This window comes from Protopterus annectens, chromosome 1.part0 (assembly GCF_019279795.1).
Source record: "Protopterus annectens isolate FY-2018-M chromosome 1.part0, PAN1.0, whole genome shotgun sequence".
Lineage (NCBI taxonomy): Eukaryota > Metazoa > Chordata > Ceratodontiformes > Protopteridae > Protopterus > Protopterus annectens.
In genome coordinates, this window is record NC_056725.1 from 41,821,377 (window position 1) to 41,843,761 (window position 22,385).

At 37.8% G+C, this 22,385-nt stretch overlaps 1 protein-coding gene across 4 annotated transcripts in view; it reads right to left on the reverse strand.

Moving 5' to 3' along the window:
* Nucleotides 1–22,385, reverse strand: part of LOC122810216 (kinesin light chain 1-like) — a 2,247,025-nt gene that overhangs the window by 272,453 nt on the left and 1,952,187 nt on the right. For all 4 annotated transcript variants that reach the window (XM_044081914.1, XM_044081987.1, XM_044081756.1 and 1 more), the window contains one exon: nucleotides 17,914–17,980. In XM_044081914.1, the coding sequence (XP_043937849.1) occupies nucleotides 17,914–17,980 (67 nt within the window). The remainder of the gene's footprint in view (nucleotides 1–17,913; nucleotides 17,981–22,385) is intronic.

Genomic DNA, 22,385 nt, shown 5'->3' on the forward strand with positions numbered 1-22,385 from the left:
CTAAAATGTATAATTAATAATAATCATTCGTTTTATGGTCATAGCTTTTTACTGTTGTGTGAATGGGTAAATACTATACTATGTACCTTATGCAAATGAAGAAAACCTCATGTTTGTGATAATTAATGTACCAAGTGTCCTGGAACTAAGCAGCTTTAACCAAATGCGTTCCTTTGTAATGCTATCTAGGGTAGTATACAAACATAACAACTGTCGTAGATAATGTAATAAGTAATTTGTTTATTGTATTGGCTGTGGTATTGTCTTTTGGTTTGAAACTGTTTAAAGATAGCTAGGTAGCGTTTCATGTGGAAACCAAGTACTGTTTTTTGCAAATTGGGTAGTGTTTCAGGCTGGAACTGGGCATTGTTTATTTTTGCATTTCTTGAATAGCATATCAAATCTAATCTCTAACAAGCCATTGTTACATCTTTATTTATCTGTGCTCCTTCCTTTTTAGTACACCCTGCCTCCTGGAATACCCTCGGCTAATGTCCTGATAGCCAAAGTACACTTCCCAAATAGGAAGACGCAGTGCCTTGGAGACACTTAAAGGTTAAACAGATAGCAAACATCCGAGCATATTGTATGTCCAGCTCTTAAACTATTAATGTTAAAATACGTTGTTATTTTAAAAACTGTAAGCACACCGCACAGAAACCCGCATTCCTCCATAGTCCTTATGTTACCCTAATTACCTCCCTTAGCCTAGCTGGCCCCATACCTCTGAATTATTTTTCATTAGCCTGTAACCCTTGTTATTTGCTGGTTAAGCAGGTCTCCTACCCTACTTTCTTGCATAGGTTTTGTCTATCTCATATAGCCCTCCTGCAGCTATTTCCCTTACCCGATAGTTACAAACACTCTATATTTATTTTGAGAAACCCTTGCTAAAACACACTGCATTGCTAGTTTAGAATTTCTGGCTAAAAAATTTAACAAATACCCAAATGCTTTCTCCTACTACATCCTATCTTTGCTGCCTGTTAATATTTATTTCTAACAGTATAAAGCAAAGGTCTTTAGCCCTTCTAAGCTTTGTTATACCTGTAACATTTGTGGACATTGTTTTTTTTCTGGTCCTGGAATCACTGGATCTGTGCCTACCTGCTCTGTTCGCCCTTTGGGCTCACTCCGCTACTTTACCTCACAGCTATCCACTGCAAACAACAATCCAAATAAATTTTGGAAATCAGTCTCCACATTACTTAATCCTGGCACTTTACAAAACCCATCCCCCACACCTGACAAAAGCCCACAGCAAATCTCTCATGATTTTAACACCCATTTCATTACTACTATTCAAAACCTAATCAAACACCCTACAACAGACTCCTCACATAATAAAACTTCCCCTACTCTAGACTCCTGCATTAATAATCCAACAGCACCTTCGTTCTCCATCCAACCCATTCCTACCTCACAAATATACAAACTTCTAAATAAACCCTGCTCTCTCTCTATGCTGACAACCCCCCCCCCCCCAAATATTTAAAGCTAGCATCAAGCACAATTGCATACCCAGTCAGTATACTAATATATCGATCTGTCTCTGAATGCTATGTCCCAAACTTATGGAAAAAATCTATCACCACCCCACTACATAAAGGTGGAACTTCCCATGACATGTTAAACTACCTCCCAATCTCAATACTTTCACCAGTATCAAAAATATAAGAAAAATGTGTACACACTCAACTACTTAAATACCTCCTAGACAATGAGCTTCTCTCTCCCACACAACATGGCTTCCGTCCAGCTCATAGCACAATTACAGCCCTGCTCTCTTTCACCGATACGGTCATCAAAGCCCCTTGACACTGGTCTCTATACCTCAGTAATCCTACTAGATCTGTCAAAAGCTTTTGACACAGTATCACACAACAAACTACTGCACCAAATATCAAAACTAGAATGTTCCCACAATTCTGTCAAATGGTTCACCTACCTCAATAACAGGGAACAATCAGTAAAATGGCAAAATGCGCAATCTACCTATCAAAAAACAATATAGGAGTCCCTCAGGGTTCCATTCTAGGCCCACTACTCTTCAATATTTTTATCAATGACCTTCAAAAAGTCTCTCACCTAGGTAACTTGATCCAATACACTGATGATTCGACAACTATTTCTTCTGCCAACAATTTCTCTGACCTTCTCAATATAACTCAAAAAGCTTTTACTTCAATAGAAACCTGGCTAAATAATTCTAAACTACTATTAAATGCCAAAAAAACAAAATTACTCCAATTCACTTCAAAACTACCAAGCATAAACTTAAAGATTTTTTTTAAGGATGGAATTGAAATAGAAATAACTAGAACTGCCAAACTATTAGGTATAATAATACATGACAAACTTACCTTTGAGCCACATATTCATAGCATAATAAAACAAGTACACTTTAAATTAGGCAAACTATATAGGCACAAATTATACCTCAACATGCAAACTAAAGCTAAACTACCAAGTACCCTGCTCCTCCCTTCCCTCCTATATGGAAGTGCTATCTTTAACAATCTACTCTCATCCCTTATGAATAAACTGCAATCCTGCTATTATAAAATCGCTCAATTTGCCTCAGGAAAACCAAACCGCACATACCACTGTGAAGCAATTGCAGAATTCAACTGGCTCAAATTCTCGAGCCATCTTTCTTATACCCAACTAACACTAGCACATTAACTAATTTTAAAACCCATATCTACCCAGTGCTTCACTCAGTCCTGCAAACTTACACTCCTGCTCGGTCACTTAGATCATCTCAGAAACAACTAATAAAGGTTATAAAACCAAACAAAAGAGCTGGACAAAGTCTATACTCCTATAATATAGCCAAACTTTGGAACACATTAACCTCCCATATAACTCTAATGGAATCTTTACAATTCTTTAAATCATCACTCAAACTACACTACCAAAAAAACTTATCCTGTCACTGCACAACAATCAAACCTCCATCGCCTCCCTACCTCATGCTAAACTATCCTAAGTGGCAGTCACAATTTACCTCTGTATATATTGCTGCCCTTTACTGCCTAACTTTTCTCTCCTTCTCCCTACCTCTTGCAAAAGTATCCTATGTGACACTCACAACTTACCTTACTATATACTTCTGCCCATTTACGCATTGGCTTTACTCTCTCTCTCTCTTGCTTTGAAACCTTCTGTGAAATTTTATCTGAATATGGAACTACGAATATGTTCTTTTAATGTACTATATTGAATGTACTACCATTATGGTATATAATGTGCAATTTTATTTATACTCTTAAATGTCTTAATGTTCTTTATTTTTGAATATACTGCCATGGAGCTTTTCTCCCCGGGCCTCCACTGAAAATGGGTCAATGGCCCAGTGGGCTTTCCCAGTAAACAAATGTCAATAAATAAATAAATAAATAATACTTTTTACTAAATACATAAAATCATTCATGTACTAACCTATGCTACAATATAACATTTTAATATACTACACAATTTTCCAGTTACTATTTCTTGCCATATCTTGTACTTAAAAAAATTAATATAATAAAAAGTAAAGAATATTAAAAATGTTTTACATAGATTAATAATTCATCACTTGCTGTTTTATATTCTGCCGATGTTTTATTATTCTGTATTTCACAAGATCTATTATCTAACAAGCCATATTTATTATTTTAATGAATTAACATTTTTAACATTGTTTTCTGATTACCTTACCAAGCTTTTCAGCTTCAATAGGCACTTAATTAACCAGGAGTCATTCAGGCCAGGATATTTATATCCATTTAATTTTATCTGCCAGAACAACTCCAATTCTTGCAATTTTAAACCCTCACGCCCCCCTCTGATATCATGTGGTACATGATCTATCACTAGGTATTTAAATGTATGGTTTGTTTCTATCGAAGCATGTTTTGCTAAAGCATTGTCCAGCTTCCCTTTGCTAATTGCATATTGGTGTTCATAAATGCATTCACGGAATCTACGTTCCATTTAGCCTACATTGTAGGTGGGGCATTGTTGACATTTAACAAGATAGACAACTAACTTAGAATTATAATTAAATTTATTTTTGATTTTGTAAATTGTGTTACTGATGTTAAAAGATGTTGTCTCTTCTATGTACTTGCAATATCTACAAGTTTCACATTTAAACATTCCTTGCTGACCTGATTTCCTGGCGATCTTTGACTGTAATACATTTTTTAGATTGGGGCCCCTTTTAAAAATAATTTTAGGGATATTGCCTACTTTCTGAAATAATTCTTGGTCACTTTTAATTAGATCACAATTCTTAATTAAAATAGTTCTCACTATGTGGCTATCTGCACTAAAAGTTGTAATTAAACTTAATGTAAAGTCACTGGGTTTATCCACTTTTGGTCCTACGGTGATAGTTGACTGCTCGCTACCACTAGTAGGATTAGTGAATCTGGTTAATCCCAAAATAGGGGGATAAAGTCCTTTAATCCTCTTTGATTTAACTTCACTAATCAGGGAATGTACTAATTTCCTTCGATAACCTCGGCTTATAAACATTTTTTTCAAGGCTATACATTCCAGGTTGAATTCATCATCCAATGTGACGATCTTAGCTGCTCTTACTAGTTGTCCTTTAACAACTGATCATTTTTGATGATATGGGGTGACTACTTGTGAAATGCAGAAAGGAATTGGAATATGCACTTTTCCTATATACCTTCGCTACATAACCCTGCTTGGAGACATCTTTCCTTAAGTTAATATCTAAATAACTGATCTCTTCTTTATTGAAATTAAATGTAAATTTTAAAAAATTCGTCATACTATTAAAATAATTCACTAAAATAGCAGCTTTAGGAATCGGGTGTAGAAAAAATATTCTCCCTAATATTTCCTAGTTTGAAGATGAATTCTGATTCCCAGTAGGCCATGACGATGTTGGCTACACGAGCACCATGCGGTGAACCCATGGACACCCCTATTTTTTACAAACAATATTCATTATCAAAGAGGAAAAATTATTAGATAGGATTATATCCAATAATTCTGCAACCAATTCAATTTCCCTGCTTGGTGCTTCCCTTCTTTTTAGTAGAATTCTGATCCATTCTATCCCCTCCTCATGTGGGATTGACGTATATAAATCTTTCACTTTGATCGTAAGGAAACTATCTTAGTAATAAGTATTAATTATAAGTTTTAGTAATTAACCTGTAATGTTATGTTGTGCATATTTACAGTGTAGCAATAGGGAGCATACAGTTATTGTAAAGTGGTTTTATGTACCACCTCTTCGAGAAAAGAAAAAAAAGTGTGTCAATGAATTAATTTAAGTCTTTGAATGAATGGAAATGGGTGGCAATCCATGACATCATTAATTAATTATTCATTATCTTTCTTTTGATTGTAAAGTAAATGTCATGTGATTTTTAGAACATAATATGAAGGATTGCATTTGTGATTTTATTTTGTTAACAGTCTGAAGAAGTTTGAACCTTCAGTCGAACGAAAAGCAACAAATAAACTTCTGGCAGCTTTAAAAACATTATTTGGTGTAGCTTTGTACTAGCGTTCTGGAGGCTTGTTCTTATTTTATTAAAGATATAACAGCCAGCCAGCTTCCAAAGCTTCAGGACATCTTTCACACACCCAAACCGTCAGGCAGTTCAAGGTGAGCTGAGGAAGAGACAAGTTTGGGTGCAAAATCTTTTAGAACTTTACTGCCACTGAATATTATGCTCCTCTAAGGCTTTCGAGGATCTTTGTTGGGCAGATAATTCTATTTGTGGAAAAAAAGTTCCATTATCTTATCTGTGCTGCTGTTCTATCACTTTCCTCTTCAGGAAATTTATTTTAAATCTAGGAGTGTTGTGTTTTAGCAGACTGTCACAAGACTGTAAAGTACTTTTAAATTGAATGGTCAGTGCTTTTCCAGTACTAAATGAAATTCTACAGAACTATGTTCCTAGTTGGTCATTATAATCCAATGACCAAACACTGCTGTCTGTCCACAAATGTATCAAATCTCCCTATCATTGTATGTATTCATACCATGTTGCTAAGGCCTGGAACTCCGTATTTATATCCATCAGATCAATACCCTCCCTCCCATCCTTCAAAACCATTCTGAAAGACTTCCTAGCCAAAAGCTGACTCTGTTTTTGCTCAACACCAGGATAAACTATGTCCCTAAATGTGAACACATACTTTTTAATATGTTACACCTCCTTACTTTCCCTTCTTCACTCACTTCCTTACGTCTATCAATTTCTGTCCCCTGGCTTTCTCTCTAATTATACTATAAGCCTGCTTTTCTCTCACTTCATATTGCAGTTCATGTTTGTATTATACTAACTTGCCTTTAATTTCTTTATAAACTGGCTAAAATTTCTCTAAGAATTAAATCATCATATAGTGAGTATCAATTCTTAACCGATGTTTTCTTATTTTTGTCTAATTTGGTATAATTATTTAAACTGCATTTGTTTTTTGCATTTTTAAAGACTGTAAAATTATTATTCTTAAAATGTTTTGTAAAACTTCAGAGCTTTTCTCCCCATGCCTCCACTAAAAATGGGCTCCTACCCAATCACACCTTCGCTCTAATCAAATGTCAATAAATAAATAAAGTTTGTTCTGACTAATTAAGAAAGTGTGAGGAATATTTTATCTGCAGTTTCTTCATATGAGGAAAAGTCTGCTTTAAATAACTTAGTTTCTTCTGTTGCACAGGTCACTACTCATTGTTTGCAGTGTGTGTATAACTCTGTTAATACTTCTAGGGCTACGGCCACTGTTACTATTCTGAGGAGGTTTGCATGGCTGCATTCTCAGAACCTCCTAGGTGATGTTAAAAATGAGATTTTAATTTCAGGCTTGGATAGAGATTTAGTGTTTGCACCCTGTGTTGTAGAGGTGATCAAAAAATATGATGGAAGGAGTAAGCAGATACAGGGAATTTCTAAGATTTTTCAGTCTTCTTGGCAAAAAGCAGACTAAACAGCCTCAACAAAATACAGGTAAACAGATGTTTAAGAAAAATGAGAAAACGGTTCCAAAAAAAGTCTTAAACCTCCCAAAACCATAGACACTCCAACAAGTCTGAATGGCTGTTCAAGAGACCTTCTTTCCTTTCTCACCCTGCTCCATTTTTGGTTCCAGAAAGTCTGACTCTCAATGTTCTCTTTGTCAACAGATAGTTTCAGACAAATGGGTTCTGAAAACCATTTATCAAGGTTACAGATGGGAGTGGGAAGAAATTCCTCCTTTCCAGGGGTCATTCATTATTCTTTAGATCAGACTCTTGTTTCTACTAGTTCTTTATCTCATGCTGTTCCAAGGAGAGATGGAATCCATTCCTCCTTCCCATGTTGGAAGGGTTTTCATTCAAGGATGTTACAAGTGCCGAAGAAAGAAAATGCTCGCAGACCAGTTCTGGATCTTTCTAAACTGGTTTGCGATGGTGCCCAAATTCAAAATGATGTCACTTCACAACCTGTTACCTCTTCTTCCTAAATCAAATTTCTTAGTAACACTAGACATAAAAGGTACTTATCACATCCCTTTTAATTCAGACTTCAAATCTTTCTTAAAGCTGTGTATGTCTGCATCACATTATCAGCCTTACCATTTGGACTATCCACTGCACCAAGAGTGTTCACAAAGTGTTTAGCTCCAATTATATTTCTTTGCAGGCTACAAAGTAGCTACATTTTTCCATATTTAGATAACTTCCTTATCTTTGCAGGGTCTTTTTCAAATGTGTCAAGAATCTCTCTCTTGGGTGAAAGATCTCTGACACTAGCTGGGATTCCAAGAGAACATTAAAACGTCTTTCTTGAGTCTTTCACCCAGGATTGTTTTCTTTTTCTTTTCTTCTACAGGAAAAAAAAAAAAAAAAAAAAAAAAATATATATATATATATATATATATAGATATATATATACATATATACATACATATATATATATATATATATATATATATATATATATATATATATACATACATATATATATATATACATATATATCTATATACATATATATCTATATATATATATATATATATATATATATATATATATATATATATATATATATATATCAGACTATGGTCCCTGCAAGGGAATACCTCACAATTTTGGGTCTTATAGCATCTATGATTCTCATGATACCCCTGGCAAGATTCCACATGAGAAAGATCACTGAATCTGAAATCTCTTTGGACCCAGCGCCAACTCCTTTTATCTTTTCACATCCGAGAGCTAGGGTTTGTCAGAAGAGAAATCATTTGGAGGAGACAAGAGATATCCTAAATCCATATTTTCTCTTCTCTCACTGCTCCAAAGCAGTCAGTCACCATAGATGCATCAGACTTTGCTTGAGGGCAGTTTAAGGAGGAATAAAAATGCAGGGTGTGTGGGACATCAAAGACAGATGCAACACATAAATATAAAAGATATGCTTGCCCTAATCAAGGCAATCAACCCACTGAACCATTGTTTGTACCTGGGATGTCTTCAAGTAGTTACAGACAACATGACAGTCATGAAGGACATTAGCAGGAGGGGTCCAGGTTGTACCCCCTTTTCGGGCTAGCCATGTTAGCTTGAGATATAGCTGCACAGCACAGTCTCACTCTACAGGCATCCTACATTCCATCACAGCAAGACTGCCTGGCAGACAAGCTGAACAGGACCGAGGCAGACCCTCATTAAGGATAGTAACTCCCACAAATTTTGCAAAGCTAGAGAACAACTAGCTCTGAATTGTTTGATACACTGACTGCCTGTATGATAGGGTCTTAATTTATTTTTTTTTATTTTTATTTTTTTTTTATTTAACATTTGTTGACCGGGAAAGTCCAACTAGGCTCCACAGAGCCTATTTTCAGTGGAGGCCCGGGGAGAAATGCTCCAGTCGCATGTCTTTAGAATGTGGGAGGAAACCGGAGTGCCTGGAGGAAACTCACACGACTGCAGGGAGAACATGCAAACTCTGCACAGAAGGCACCCCAGCTGAGAATTGAACCAGTGAACCTCTTGTGTGAGGTGACAACGTTAACCACTGCACTGCCCTTAATTCCCTTTAGGCACCTGTTTACTGAGGATGTGCGGCAAAAGAGCCTGCTACTAGAAAGCCATATATTGGCATATGGAAATAGTTTTCCAGTTGATGCCAACAACATAACCAGAACCTATTCAGGGCTAGTTGTTCTCTGCTTTTAGCTTATTTGTGTGAGTTGTTACCCTATGGCCTTTCTTATTACTTTAACAAGGCTCATTTATCAGCCATTTCTCCATGTCTGCTGATGGATCTTCTTCTTTCAAGGCAGTCTCATATCAAAATGTTTTTGAAAGGGGTTTTGCACAAGAAACCTCCAAGAAAACTGATGGCCCCTCCTTGGTATCTTACTTTCATGTTAGAGAAGCTAGCATGCTTATCCATTTTAACAGCTCAAGTGAAAAGCAAAAAAAAAAAAAAATTCACTGTAATAAGCCATTGTAAGTGATAAGCTTATTACAATTAGATATACAACTGTCCACTCTTCCAGCTCATTCACTGAAGAGGAGCAAAAAAAATTTTATTTAAATAATTTATTCTTCGTCATATAGCAAATAGTTACTACAGTTTATACCTCACCTACAGCACTCATGTTTTAGTTTAAAAAACTTTTCTTCTTTTTAAACTGTAGCAAGCGACTTGCTAAAAATGTAGCCAACAGTTGCTACAGTTTATACCCTGCCTGCAAGAAACACTATGGCACTCATATTTTAGTTTAAACAAAATCTTCTGTTTAAACTATAACAAACTGCTTTCTACAAATGTAGCAAGCAGTTGCTACAGTTTATACCCTGCTTGCATGGAGTGCTATGGCACTCAAGTTTTAGTTAAAAAGTTAAATACATTTTTTTTTACTTTTAAACTGCAACAAACTGCTTCCTACAGTTTAGACCATACACAGGGCACTACAGTGCTCAGGTTTGACCACAATGCAATACAACTTTTAAAAGCCTGTATTGCATTAGAGAGCAATCTGGATTGGCTGATCTTACCTTCCAACACTTTACATTCAAAGCAGTTGCCCCTCTCACTCCGCCCTAGCTATGCTACTGGATTTGATCCTCTGAAAATGGAAAACAGTTTTACTGTTTGCTCTGACCTCTGCAAGATGGGTATGTGAGTTGCATGCGCTTATGGTGAGTCAACCCTCTCTCAGTTTTCATAGGGACAGGGTTTCTGTGAGAATGAATCCTTCTTTTATACATAAAATGTCATATGTGTTTACTTTAAGCCAAACTATCCTGGTCCCCATTTTCTTTCCTGAACCTAAAAATTAGGGAGAAAAGAACCTCCATATCTTAAAAGTACCATCTTGACAGAACTAAATCTTTCAAATCTTCCAGTCAATTGTTCATTTCTTGTAGAGGTAAGAAGAAGGGACTATCAAAAGGGTCAAAACAGATTATTTCTAAATGGTTGTCTAAAGTCATTACCTTTTGTTATACTCACCATAATATTACTATTCTAGGCAGGGTCAAGGCACACTCTCTACCAGGGCCTTGGTTTCATCTAAGCATTATATGCTTGATTCCTTCTCTATGTCCACATCAGGCTTTGCTAGGACCATTCTCCAGGGGCTCCTGGACTCTTTTTCTTCCACCTCTCAGTTGTAGTTAGCTAGGGTGATCTAGGTTCATAGGTTGGTACTAGGCTATCAGCCCTAGGGCCTATACAAGCCTAGCCATAACAATTCCCTGGCTATTTCTTCCCACACTATTTACTTCCCTGGACCCCTGTCTAGCAGGGTGACTGACATGATCCCCGGGGTGAATTTCCTTTCTCCCATCCAATCATCAAGGTTCCTTTTGAAGACGGCCAAAGAGGCACTCTGCTTGATATGTATGGGCAATCTATTCCAGAGTCTGGGGAGTCTCTGGGTCAGGAACCTATCTCTCCAGCATATTTTGTTTATTGTGATGACAAGGTTTAGATCCCTGGAGTGTGTGGCTCTGAGGGATTGGGATTTCTTTAAGTGTAGCATGTCCAACAGCTCTGGGTTTGATATGGCCTTGTATGTTAAGCAGAGATTGGCTCTGAGTAGACGATATGCGACAGAGTATAGCTGGAGTTTTTTAAGGGGTCAGCGTAGGGCATCAGCTTTAGGCCTGTGATTCTTTTAATGAGGTATTTCTGCAGCCTTTCCAGTTGTTGCAGATGTCTTGAGAGGTACATACCAAATGGAGCGTTGTATTCTATAATGGGTCTAATGAGGGATGAGTACAATGGGACAATGACCTCCTTCTTTCTAGATGAAAAGCCCTTATTGATGAGGTGTGCCGCATAGAAGGATTTCCTGACTGTTGTGGTGATGTGGTTATCGAAGGTGAGACAACTGTCCACCTGAAATAAGTAGGTTCATAGATTAGTACTAGGCTAACTGCCCTTGTGAGCCATTTGAAGCCTAGCTATTTCCCCTGTGTGAGAATCAAACCCTGCACCTTGTCTTTATAAGGTAAACACCTTAACCATTATGCCACCCCTCCCATCCACTCGTATAGCTAAGGCTACTGCAGCACTGATCAATATGATGAACATAGAGAACATTTGTGTAAGTAAACTTACCACAACAGTAGATGTTTGAATAATCACTACTCCCTTCTTCCCTCCATCCACCTTGTTTTCTGATGTGCTTATATGCCAGGGTTTGACATTTATTTTTTGTTGTTCTTAACTTTGCCCTTTCAGGGCTCAGCCTTCCTCATTCTGCTGGCAGGAAAGCTCTGAAGGGAGGTCTTTGTGCTCAAACTTGTCTTTTAGTCATCTCAGCTTGAGCTGCTTGATAGTTTCGGTGTATGGAAGGTGCCATAAAGCTTTGGAAGCTGGCTGGCTGTTATATCCTTATCAGGATATAACCCATATAGCTAAGGCTACTGCAGCATTGATCATTCGAATGTCTACTATTATGGTAAGTTTACTTAAACAATTGTACTTTCTGTTTTCATACTCAGTAGTATTTTGAAAGCTGTTGAAAATATAGTATTTGAATCAAAGAATTTTCTCTGAGATTTACTGAGAGTTCCACCAATAAATATATTTGTTAGTCATCCAAGTTTGCAACAAAATTCACATTTCAGTTTAGTTTTATACTGCATCACTGTTCCATGGGACATCTGGTTGCAGCGGATAAATGAAATTGTTTCCCTATTATCAAGGGTTCCTTATTCAAATATCCATTTAGCATTTAACAGTTTGCTTGTAGCGTTTTTTTTTCCCTTTGGCTAAATTAATCCCAAATGTAGCCCATAAGTAGAAGCAGATATAAGACTGAGCAATTTCATCACATGCTTATCCTTAGAAATGTCATTTGCCATGAAAATTTTCATTTCTCTCTGTACATCTAGATTTCATGGATGGCTTTACTGTCCCAAGATGTAGTTCGTTAAGCACTTTTGTTTTCATGTTTTTTTAAACCGATTTTGCACTTGCATGTCAGCGCAGCACTGTAAAGGTCAGCCTTAGTGCTTTATTTTCCTTAATAAGTAGATTGGGAATGTTTTTGAAAAACAGTGACTGAAGCAGACAGGCAGCTATTTTGCCTTGGCACTTTTCTTTTATAACCTCATTCACTTGAAGAGCAGAGACTGAAACAGGCAGGCAACACTTTTGCCTTTATATATATATATATATATATATATATATATATATATATCTTCTTCTTTTGGCTGCTCCTGTTACGGGTCACCACAGCAGATCAACTGTTTCCATTTCTTCCTGTCCTCTGCATCTTGGGCTGTCACACCAACCACCTGCATGTCCTCTCTCACCACATCCATAAACCTTATCTTAGGCCTTCCTCTTTTCCTGTTACCTGGCAGCTTCATCCTTAGCATCTTTTTCCCAATATAGGTTCATAGGTTCATAGGTTCATACTAGGCTATCTGCCCAAGGGCATTTATAAGCCTAGCCCAGAGTTTTGTGGCTTTCGCCACCCCTTTAGTTTGAAGGATACTATGCCCATTACTTTGCTGTGCCTCTGTCAAGCAGTGACACTGAGGTAATCCCTGGGGTATATCTGCGCTCTCCCATCCATTGGTCAAGATTTCTCTTGAACAAGGCCAGCGAGGTGCTCTGCCTCACATGTACCGGGATTTTGTTCCACAGCATAGGGAGGCTTTGGGTGATGAATCTGTCCTTTCAGCACGTCCTATTAATAACCGTGTCAAGGTTTAAGTCTCCCGCCCTTGTAGTTCTGAGGGATCTAGATTTTTTGAGGTGAAGCATGTTCATCAATTCTGGGTTGGACATGGCCTTGTATGTCAGGCACAGGTCACCTCTGAGCAGACGTTAAGTGACTGAATAGAGCTGGAGTTCCTTCAGTCGGGCAGCATAAGACATATTTTTGAGACCCTTTATCCTTTTGGTGAGGAACTTTTGGGGCCTTTCCAGTTGCTGCAGGTGTCGGGTCAGATACATTCCGAATGGGGCATTGTACTCAATCATTGGTCTGATGAGTGATGAGTACAGGGGGACGATGACCTCCCTTGTTCTAGATGTGAATCCTTTCATGATCAGGTGGGCAATGTAGAAGGTCTTCCTAACTACTTTGGCAATGTGAGTGTCAAATGAAAGGTTACTGTCAACCTGGGTCCCCAGATCCCTGATAACCTCTTCTGTGCTCAGTGGATTGCCACCTATATGGTAGCTAGGGGTAACCTTGTTTTTCCCGAAGGGTATGACTATGCATTTTTTGGCGTTTAACTTTAGTCCATGGCTCTGGCACCAGTTATCCATTTCTATGAGACCCTTCTGAAGGATATCTGTGTCAGATGTGTTTCTCGACTATGGCACCCAGTTTGCAGTCATCTGCAAATTTTGTCAGCCATAACCCTCCTGTGTTTGCTTGTACTTCTGAAAAGTAGATGCCGAACAAGAGTGGGCCCAGGACTGAGCCCTGTGGGACACCACTTGTGACAGGCTTTGAGTGTGACATGGCACCAGCAACTCTGACCCTGTGGGTTCTGTCACTTAGCCAGTTTGCTACCCATCTTGTGACGTATGGGTTTACATTTAAGCTGATGAGTTTTTCAATGATACCTGAGTGGGGTATTTTGTCGAAAGCCTTTGCCAGGTCGAGGTAGGCTGTGTGGACTGCCTTTCCCTCATCAATGGCCTTGGTGACTGTTTCGAAAAAGTCAACCAAGTTTAAAAGGCATGATCTGCCTTTGTCAAAGCCAAACTGGGTTGTATCCAAAGTCTGCAAGTCCCCTATGTCTTTATTTATGACTTCCATTATGATCCTCTCCATAGCTTTGCAGATCAGGCTTGTCAAGCTGATGGGATGGTAATTTCCAGGGTCGGTGGAGGCACCGCCTTTGTGAAGTGGGACCACAGTTGCCGTACGCCACTCCTTGGGTACATATCCTGAGGTGAGGCTAAGATTAAACAGCTGTCCTAACTGTGGGTTTAATTCCTCATTGAGTTCGCAGAGCACACAACCAGGGACACCATCTGGTCCCATGGATGCTGTGTTTTTCGCCTTGGAGAGAGCAGTTCTCACCTGAGTGTTAGAGATGTTTGGGGGGCTACAATCCTCTGGTATAGATATCTCTCCTTTTGGGGGGGGAAGTTTGCACTGAACCTGTCAGCCAGTATGTTGGCAATGTCTGTAGGTTCAGTGATTTTTACATCATTTTGAACTAATTCTGAGCATATCTGGGAGTTTCCTCCCAGGTTTCTGACATAGCTAAAGAAGGCCTTATGATTGTCTTTTGAGTCCTTAGCGATTTTTCTCTCAAAATTTGCCTTGGATGATTTTATGAGAGATCGTAGTTTTTTACTTATAATGATCAAAGGTGTCTTACCTTTTAGGGATTTTGCTCTATCTTGTAGTAGCTTCCTCCTTTTGTTGTAGAGCTTGTTTATGGCTGGGGTCCACCAGACTGGACACTTGCCTTTGGTACAAAGAGTCTTTGTTTTGTTTGGGATTGCCTGATCCATGCAGTCCTGTAGGTGCTGGTAGAAGGCATTTGTAAGTGATTCAGCGGCTTGAGTAATGGTTTCCGCAGGCTCAGGGGCCTTAAACGAGACCACACTAGTCTTTAGAAGTGTGAAGTCGGCTTTTGAGAAGTTCTTCACTGTGGTCTTTTTTATCTCAGGTGGGGCGGGATGTGGACTTCCAGTGTGATTAGTTTATGATCTGATCTCACCAGTGAGGGGTATACTTCCGGTGTTGAACATTGTGACCCCATGTTCGTGATGATGAGATCAAGTATGTATTCACCTCTTGTGGGCATGGTGACTAGTTGTTCCATGGCATTTGAGTTTATGAACTCTAGGAACCTTTGGGCTAGAGTGTTGGGGCTTGAGTAGTGATCCCAGTCTATATTCGGGTAGTTGAAGTCCCCTAGTATGATGGTGTTTGGTGATACATTTATCCCCTCCAGTGTTTTCAGGAAAGCTATGTGAGGTTCCTGAGTTTGAGAGGGTGGCCTGTAACATGCTACAAATTGCAGAGCAGTCTTGCCTATGGTTAATTGCACCTGGATGGTCTCCGATGCATCGTGCGTTGCCACCAACCTTGAGGTGTGGGTGTCCTTGATGAATATGGACACCCCCCCTCCTTTCTTGGTGGTGTCCGGATTTTGGGGCCGGAACGCATGATATGAGGTAAAACCTGATAGTGCCGGGATGCTCTCAGGAGCCTTGAACCAGGTTTCAGTCACAGCACAGACATCGATGTTCTCCATACTGAGAAGGTCCTCGAGTGCATGCATCTTGAGGTTGAGACTTTTGGCATTGAGCAGCATTACCCTTAGTTTTTTTCCTTTTTTGTGTTCTAGGGTGGTAGGTTTAGAATTTGATACTCTGCATCCCTCCTCGGCACATGTCCAAACCAACATAATCTTGCCTCTCTGGCTTTGTCTCCAAACCTTCCAACCTGGGCTGACCCTCTAATATACTTATTCCTAATCCTGTCCATCCTCGTCACACCCATTGCAAATCTTAACATCTTCAGCTCTGCCACGTCAAGCTCTGACTCCTGCCTTTTTGTCAGTGCCACTGTCTCCAACACATATAACATAGCTGGTCTCACTACCCTCTTGTAGACATTCCCTTTCACTCTTACTGGTACTAGTCTGTCACAAATCACTCCTGACACTCTTCTCCATCCTGCCTGTACTCTCTTCTTCACCTCTCTTCCACACTCACCATTACTCTGAACTGTTGATCCCAAGTATGTAAACTGATCCACCTTCGCCACCTCTACTCCCTGCATCCTCACCATTCCTCTATCCTCCCTCTCATTCACACACATATATTCTATCTTAGTCCTGCTGACCTTCATTCCTCTTCTCTCTAGAGCATATCTTCACCTCTCCAGGGTCTCCTCCACCTGTTACCTACTCTCACTACAGATCACAATGTCATCTGCAAACATCATAGCCCACGGGGACTCCTGTCTGATCTCGTCTGTCAACCTTTCCATCACCATTGCAAATAAGAAAGGGCTCAGAGCTGATCCTTGATGTAATCCCATCTCCACCTTAAATGCATCCATCATTCCCACCGCAGACCTCACTGCTGTCACACTACCCTCATACATATCCTGCACCACTCTTACATACGTCTATGGCACTCCTGACTTCCTCATACAATACCACAACTCCTCTCTAGGCACCCTGTCATATGCTTTCTCTAAATCCACAACGATACAATGCAATTCCTTCTGACCTTCTCTGTACTTCTCCATCAACACTCTCAGAGCAAACATCGCATCTGTAGCGCTCTTTCCTGGCATGTAACCATAGTGCTGATCACTAATCATCACCTCCCTTCTTAACCTAGCTTCCACTACTCTTTCCCATAACTTCATGCTGTGACTGATCAATTTAATCCCTCTGTAGTTACTACAGCTTTGCACATCACCCTTATTCTTAAAAATCAGTACCAAAAGACTTTTTCTCCATTCATCAGGCACTTTCCACGATTTCATTAAACAATCTAGTTAAAAACTTCACTGCCATTTCACCTAAACACCTCCATGCTTCCACAGGTATGTCATCTGGACCAACAGCCTTTCTTCATAGCTATCCTTACTTCCTCCTTGCTAATCCACTGCACTTCATGATTCACTATGATATATATATATATATATATATATATATATATATATATATATATATATATATATACATGCACACACACATGTACACACACACACTCTTACACACAAACACATACACACACACACACACACACACACACACACACACACACACACACACACACACACACACTTGTATGTGCATGTATGTATAGCTGTCTTGTACTTAATTTTTGTGTTCAGCAGTGCTGTGTCTTTTTCTTAACTTGGACTTTGTGTTTACCAGTGCTATTTGACTGATAAGTCAAAATTTTAATTTGTATTGAACTTTCACACAGTTGGGGCTTCCCTTCCTAGGCCTCAAATGAAAGAGATTTTCCTGGTAAAGAAAAACAAGTAAATAAACAACTTCTGCTATAGGATACTGCAATGTTTTGCCCCAGTACTAACAGCTGATTGGACACAGGTGCAAGAATAAAAAAAAGGATGCCAAACAAACATTCTAATGATTTCTATGAGTTGTATTTGCCTTTTGAGTGTGTGCAGAGTTCTTGGAAAACCATGGTGCCTACATACTTAACTAGAAATAGCAGAATCAGTATCACATGACTGGCAATAAATATATATTTCTCTTAGATGAGCCCTTTTTATGAAGCTTAACCAGATGCCAAATTTGTCATCGCAAACGCGGAGGTGCCAAATCAAATATTTATCTACGTTCCCTCAGATAGAGTAGGATGCATAGAGACTATTTTATTTAACACTAGTATCTATTTCAATACAATTATAAAACAAACACACACACATATACATGTTCTTCCAGGAAATCATTACCTGTGATGAGTCTGGAGCATTTCTTGTCCCTACATTTAGAACATTCAGGGAATTGGCCCTTTTCATTCTGTGAAAGAAAATACATTAGTAAACTCCATGCCTTACTGATATAATTTGTCTCAAGACATATATGGGGTTTTATATCTCCCACAACTGAGGTTTCTGTCCATCATCAAACTAGAGTAATCATGGGAAAATCACCTATAAGTATATTGTGGCACTTGCTGTATGGTAGTAATGCACAGATAATATGGTTCTGCATGGGTAAAATTAGTGCTTGAATGGTCAAAGCAACAAATCAGACATTTAAAATAGTTTATGTTGAACCAATAACATGATTACTTCCTAAAACAGACATAATGACTTTCAGAAATACAACATTTCCTGCCTCACAAAACTGACAAATGTAAAACATCTGGCAATATTAAGCCTTAAAGATGGATTCATAAAGTTGTCACATACTGCACAAGTGTAGAACATGCTGCGTAAGTCTGCTGTGCAAAGTGTATACAAACTTTCTTCCAGTGCTCTAGTCTCCTTTCACTTCCTGAAACATCATGGAATGAATATTATAAACTGCAAATATATACTACAAGCATTTACCTGTGACATTGTGACCTGGGTCATGGTGGGAAAGAGTCTATAAACAACCACTTTACTTACCTGTTGAACAAATAAATACATGGCTGTTATTTACAGTACTGTAAGTCTGATTCACAATAGGAATTCAGAGACAAGCCACTTGCATTTAGAGTTCATTTCTTCATTTTATGACTTAGTACTTCAGGGATCAGTTATTCAGAGGTGTATGAATTATTTGTATAAAGGGAGAGCAGAGTGTATAGCCATCTATATGATTTGATTACACAAAAATACAGACAAAATGTGGTAATTAATAGTGTGACTCAAAATGTGGTAGGCTGCAAATACATAAATAAAGGATAATTTCTGAGCTATAAGAAAAGAACTTCAGCAGGCACAAAATTGTGTGGTCAAATTTTTGTTTTGAGCTTCCTGTTCCAGTCATATTATCTCTGTGCTGGGCAGTCTTCACTGGGTGTCATAAACACATAGATATACCCAAAAAATGACAAACGTTATTGACTATGTATACATCAGAGGTCTGACTGTAATCAAATGTTAAAATAATGACCACATTAATGTATTTTAGTTTATTGTTATTAGACATACAGTGCAAATCACTTAAACACACAATCTCACACAAATATACACATACAACACACACACAGATGTGGCCACTGGTTGCAGCTATTTATTGAATGTACAACTCAGATATTTGATTGTGAACAAATGAATAAATACATGAATTGGCCAGAATAATGTACTTCAGCTCACTGTTATCAGACAAATCTGATGTAACCTATCACAATATGAGTGTGCGTGTGTGTGTGTGTGTGTGTGTGTGTGTGTGTGTGTGTGTGTGTGTGTGTGTGTGTGTGTGTGTGTGGGTGTGTACATACACACATACAAACACACTATTAACTCACACTTCTTAACTTTGAAAAATAAAAAAATACCATCCTACTGCCTGGAGGTGACCGGCAATAGCAAATTAATATGATCATAGTCACACAGTTCATAATTACTGGAGAAAAAAGTTTTTAATTAAAATAACACAATTTCTGTAATTTTTATTTAATCCCGTGTATTGTTTTCGCTGAGACTGTCCATAAGAACAGCAGTCTATCACTTTTGATTTTCAACCTGCCTCAGGCAACAGTTATCTGAGGCAGTCTGAGCCAATGGGAATTGCTGTTCACTATTTCATCTAACAGCCTAAGCTGCTACTAAAGAGCCATTTCTGCCCCTGCAAAATGGAGGGAGTATTTGTAGTAAGGGGAAATTGTCTTATCTACTTTGGTGTATATGTATAAATACAGGTCTGTTTTAAAAACAGTTTGGCTGATTAAGCAAAGTTTTTAATAATAAATAAGAACTTGGAGTTCCACATCCCAAAATGGGAAAGTTGACTGCTTTTAAGTAAAAACCTAACAAAATAATAATTTAAACATTTAAAAACATATTAAACCAATTTTTCATTTGGAGTGATGGTAACCCAGTATCATGAGCTACCCCTGCTGCCTAGTGTGTATTTAAGATTCTTTTTGCTTACCATTTTGTCTCTGTACAATCTGAGCTATATTTCAAAAGACACATCCTGCCCTATATGGTTACACTATGAAACATCAAGTAATAGAATACCAAGAAAACTCCCAGTCAATCACAAATGCCTTAAAAACAAACAAAAAAAGAATAGAAAAACTCAAACAGTTATGTATTTTTTGCAAGAGAGTAACCCCCCCCCCACTTGCATGCCCCATATGAAGGCAAATCCCCATATTCTACAAACCTATATATATCAATTCCATAGTTACAGAAACACAAGTAAGGAAGAATTCTCACAAAACAAAGCAATCAGTGGCAATGCACAAATAGAGACTACACTGGAAGTATTTTCCTCTGGAAAACAATTATTGGTGTTTTATTCGTCAACATACTGTGGGGACTGTATGTTCAGGGACATTTGATCTCAGCAATCTACAGAACAGGGTCTACTTGTTAACAAGAGTTTTACTGAGGCGTTGAATAGGCATTGCTGTGGCTACCTGGCTCCAGAGTGAAATCCCTTCTCTGATATGGGTGTCCACTTCTAAGGCCTCTCTCCATAGATCCCTGAAATGCCTCTTTAAGTGTCATTAAAATCTCAGAGATTCTGTTTTTAATTGTCTTAATTTATTTTAGATTATTTATGTCTTTGTGTAGTTTTTGATAAATTTGTTACTACATGTTTTTATTTTATTTCAAATATTGAAATACATGAAATTAATATTTTGACTGATTTGATGTTAGCAATGAATACTTAAACATAAAAAGATGTTTATCTTCATCAACTGATTATTGTTTTCTTTCTGGTCAGTCATCTATTAGTTCTTACAAGTTTTGGTTTCTTGGACTGTATTTTGTGTTACTACTTGGTTGAAAAAAGTTATTTCTCTTGAAAAAATGTTTCTGAATGAGTAGGCCTTTTCTTTTAACATAGGACAATAACTTGTATGTCTTAGTGCTTATTTGAGGTCTCTGAAATGTCCCTAGTCATTACTGACTTGCTGTGCATATGCAATCCAAGTTCAATCATGGAATTTTACAATAATCTTAGATAGTCCTATAGAAGTCTTGACCATAAGTAACATCAACCTACTGAATTAATTCCATGCTTCTAAGTATAGATAAAGGACAAAAGACTAATCATTGACACAATACAGGTTAATTGTATATGAAGAAAGATTATTTTTGTTAATAAATAATATATAAATATATAATAGATAAAATGATACATCAGATGCATTCTCTTCCTCAGCCCTATACATTACAAACATCACATATTTAAACACCTATATTAAATTATGATTTAAAACTTAGCAAACATAAGAAAACAAACCATGTTAATATTTTTTCTGTTTACATATATTATACATAACAGATGTTTTCTTTCTTTATAGCTGTCAAACATAATAAAAATTGTTCAGTTCCTCCCTTCTTCTAAACCTTTCTCCTCCTGAACAGTATTCTGCATGTATTGTTCCCATGATTTCTATTTGTTTGTATGTAATTTTCTCTTTCATTTTTCTAAAGACCCCTCTTCCAGTTAATTTATTTCTGTTACAATATTCAATACTTCAAATACAGTAGATTTAGACTTTGAGTTTCTTTTCTAGGCAGCCAACAGAAGTAAACTTAGTGATGCCTTACAACATCTAGGCAATTAAGATACTGTGTCTCAGTTCGAAATAATCATTTCCTTAGTTACAGGTATTTGCTCACCCAGTATATCTGATAGAGTACTCTGTGGGAGATTTTTAACATCCATCAACTTATTACACTCCCAAAACATGTTCCCAGTTACTTCTTTCTTCTATCTGCCTGAGGAACAAATCTTTGTAGCCTGCTTGGGGTATAAAAAACATGCAAACATTTCCAAGTAAAACTCCTAAATCTTTTGGGCTTTGTTGAATACTTGGGAGCCATACATATGCCCCTACATTGTTACCTTATAAAATGCTTTTCCAATCTCTCTTCCCAATTTTTTCTAACTTCTGATTAATTCTTATAGTCATTGTGCAATATTTTATATGTCCTACTAATTATCCCTTTTTAAACAGCCTTTTTAAACAGCCATGTCTGTTCCACATTCAACTAAAAACTCTACCAGAGAAGATGTTTCACTTAGGATTACCAGATCCCCCTCTCTCATGTCAATCCCTGATAGGGAAGGCAGTCTAAACATCTTCTTGTCTTCATCTCACTCTATTATTTTCTTCCTTTCTTGTTATTTGGTCCCAATATCTTGTTTCCTTTCCAATTTTCCTCAGTAAATTTCTATCTCCTCTTTTCTATTTTCTGTACCCCTGCTTGCAGTCACCCCACTTCATAAAATCTCCTTTCTCCCATTT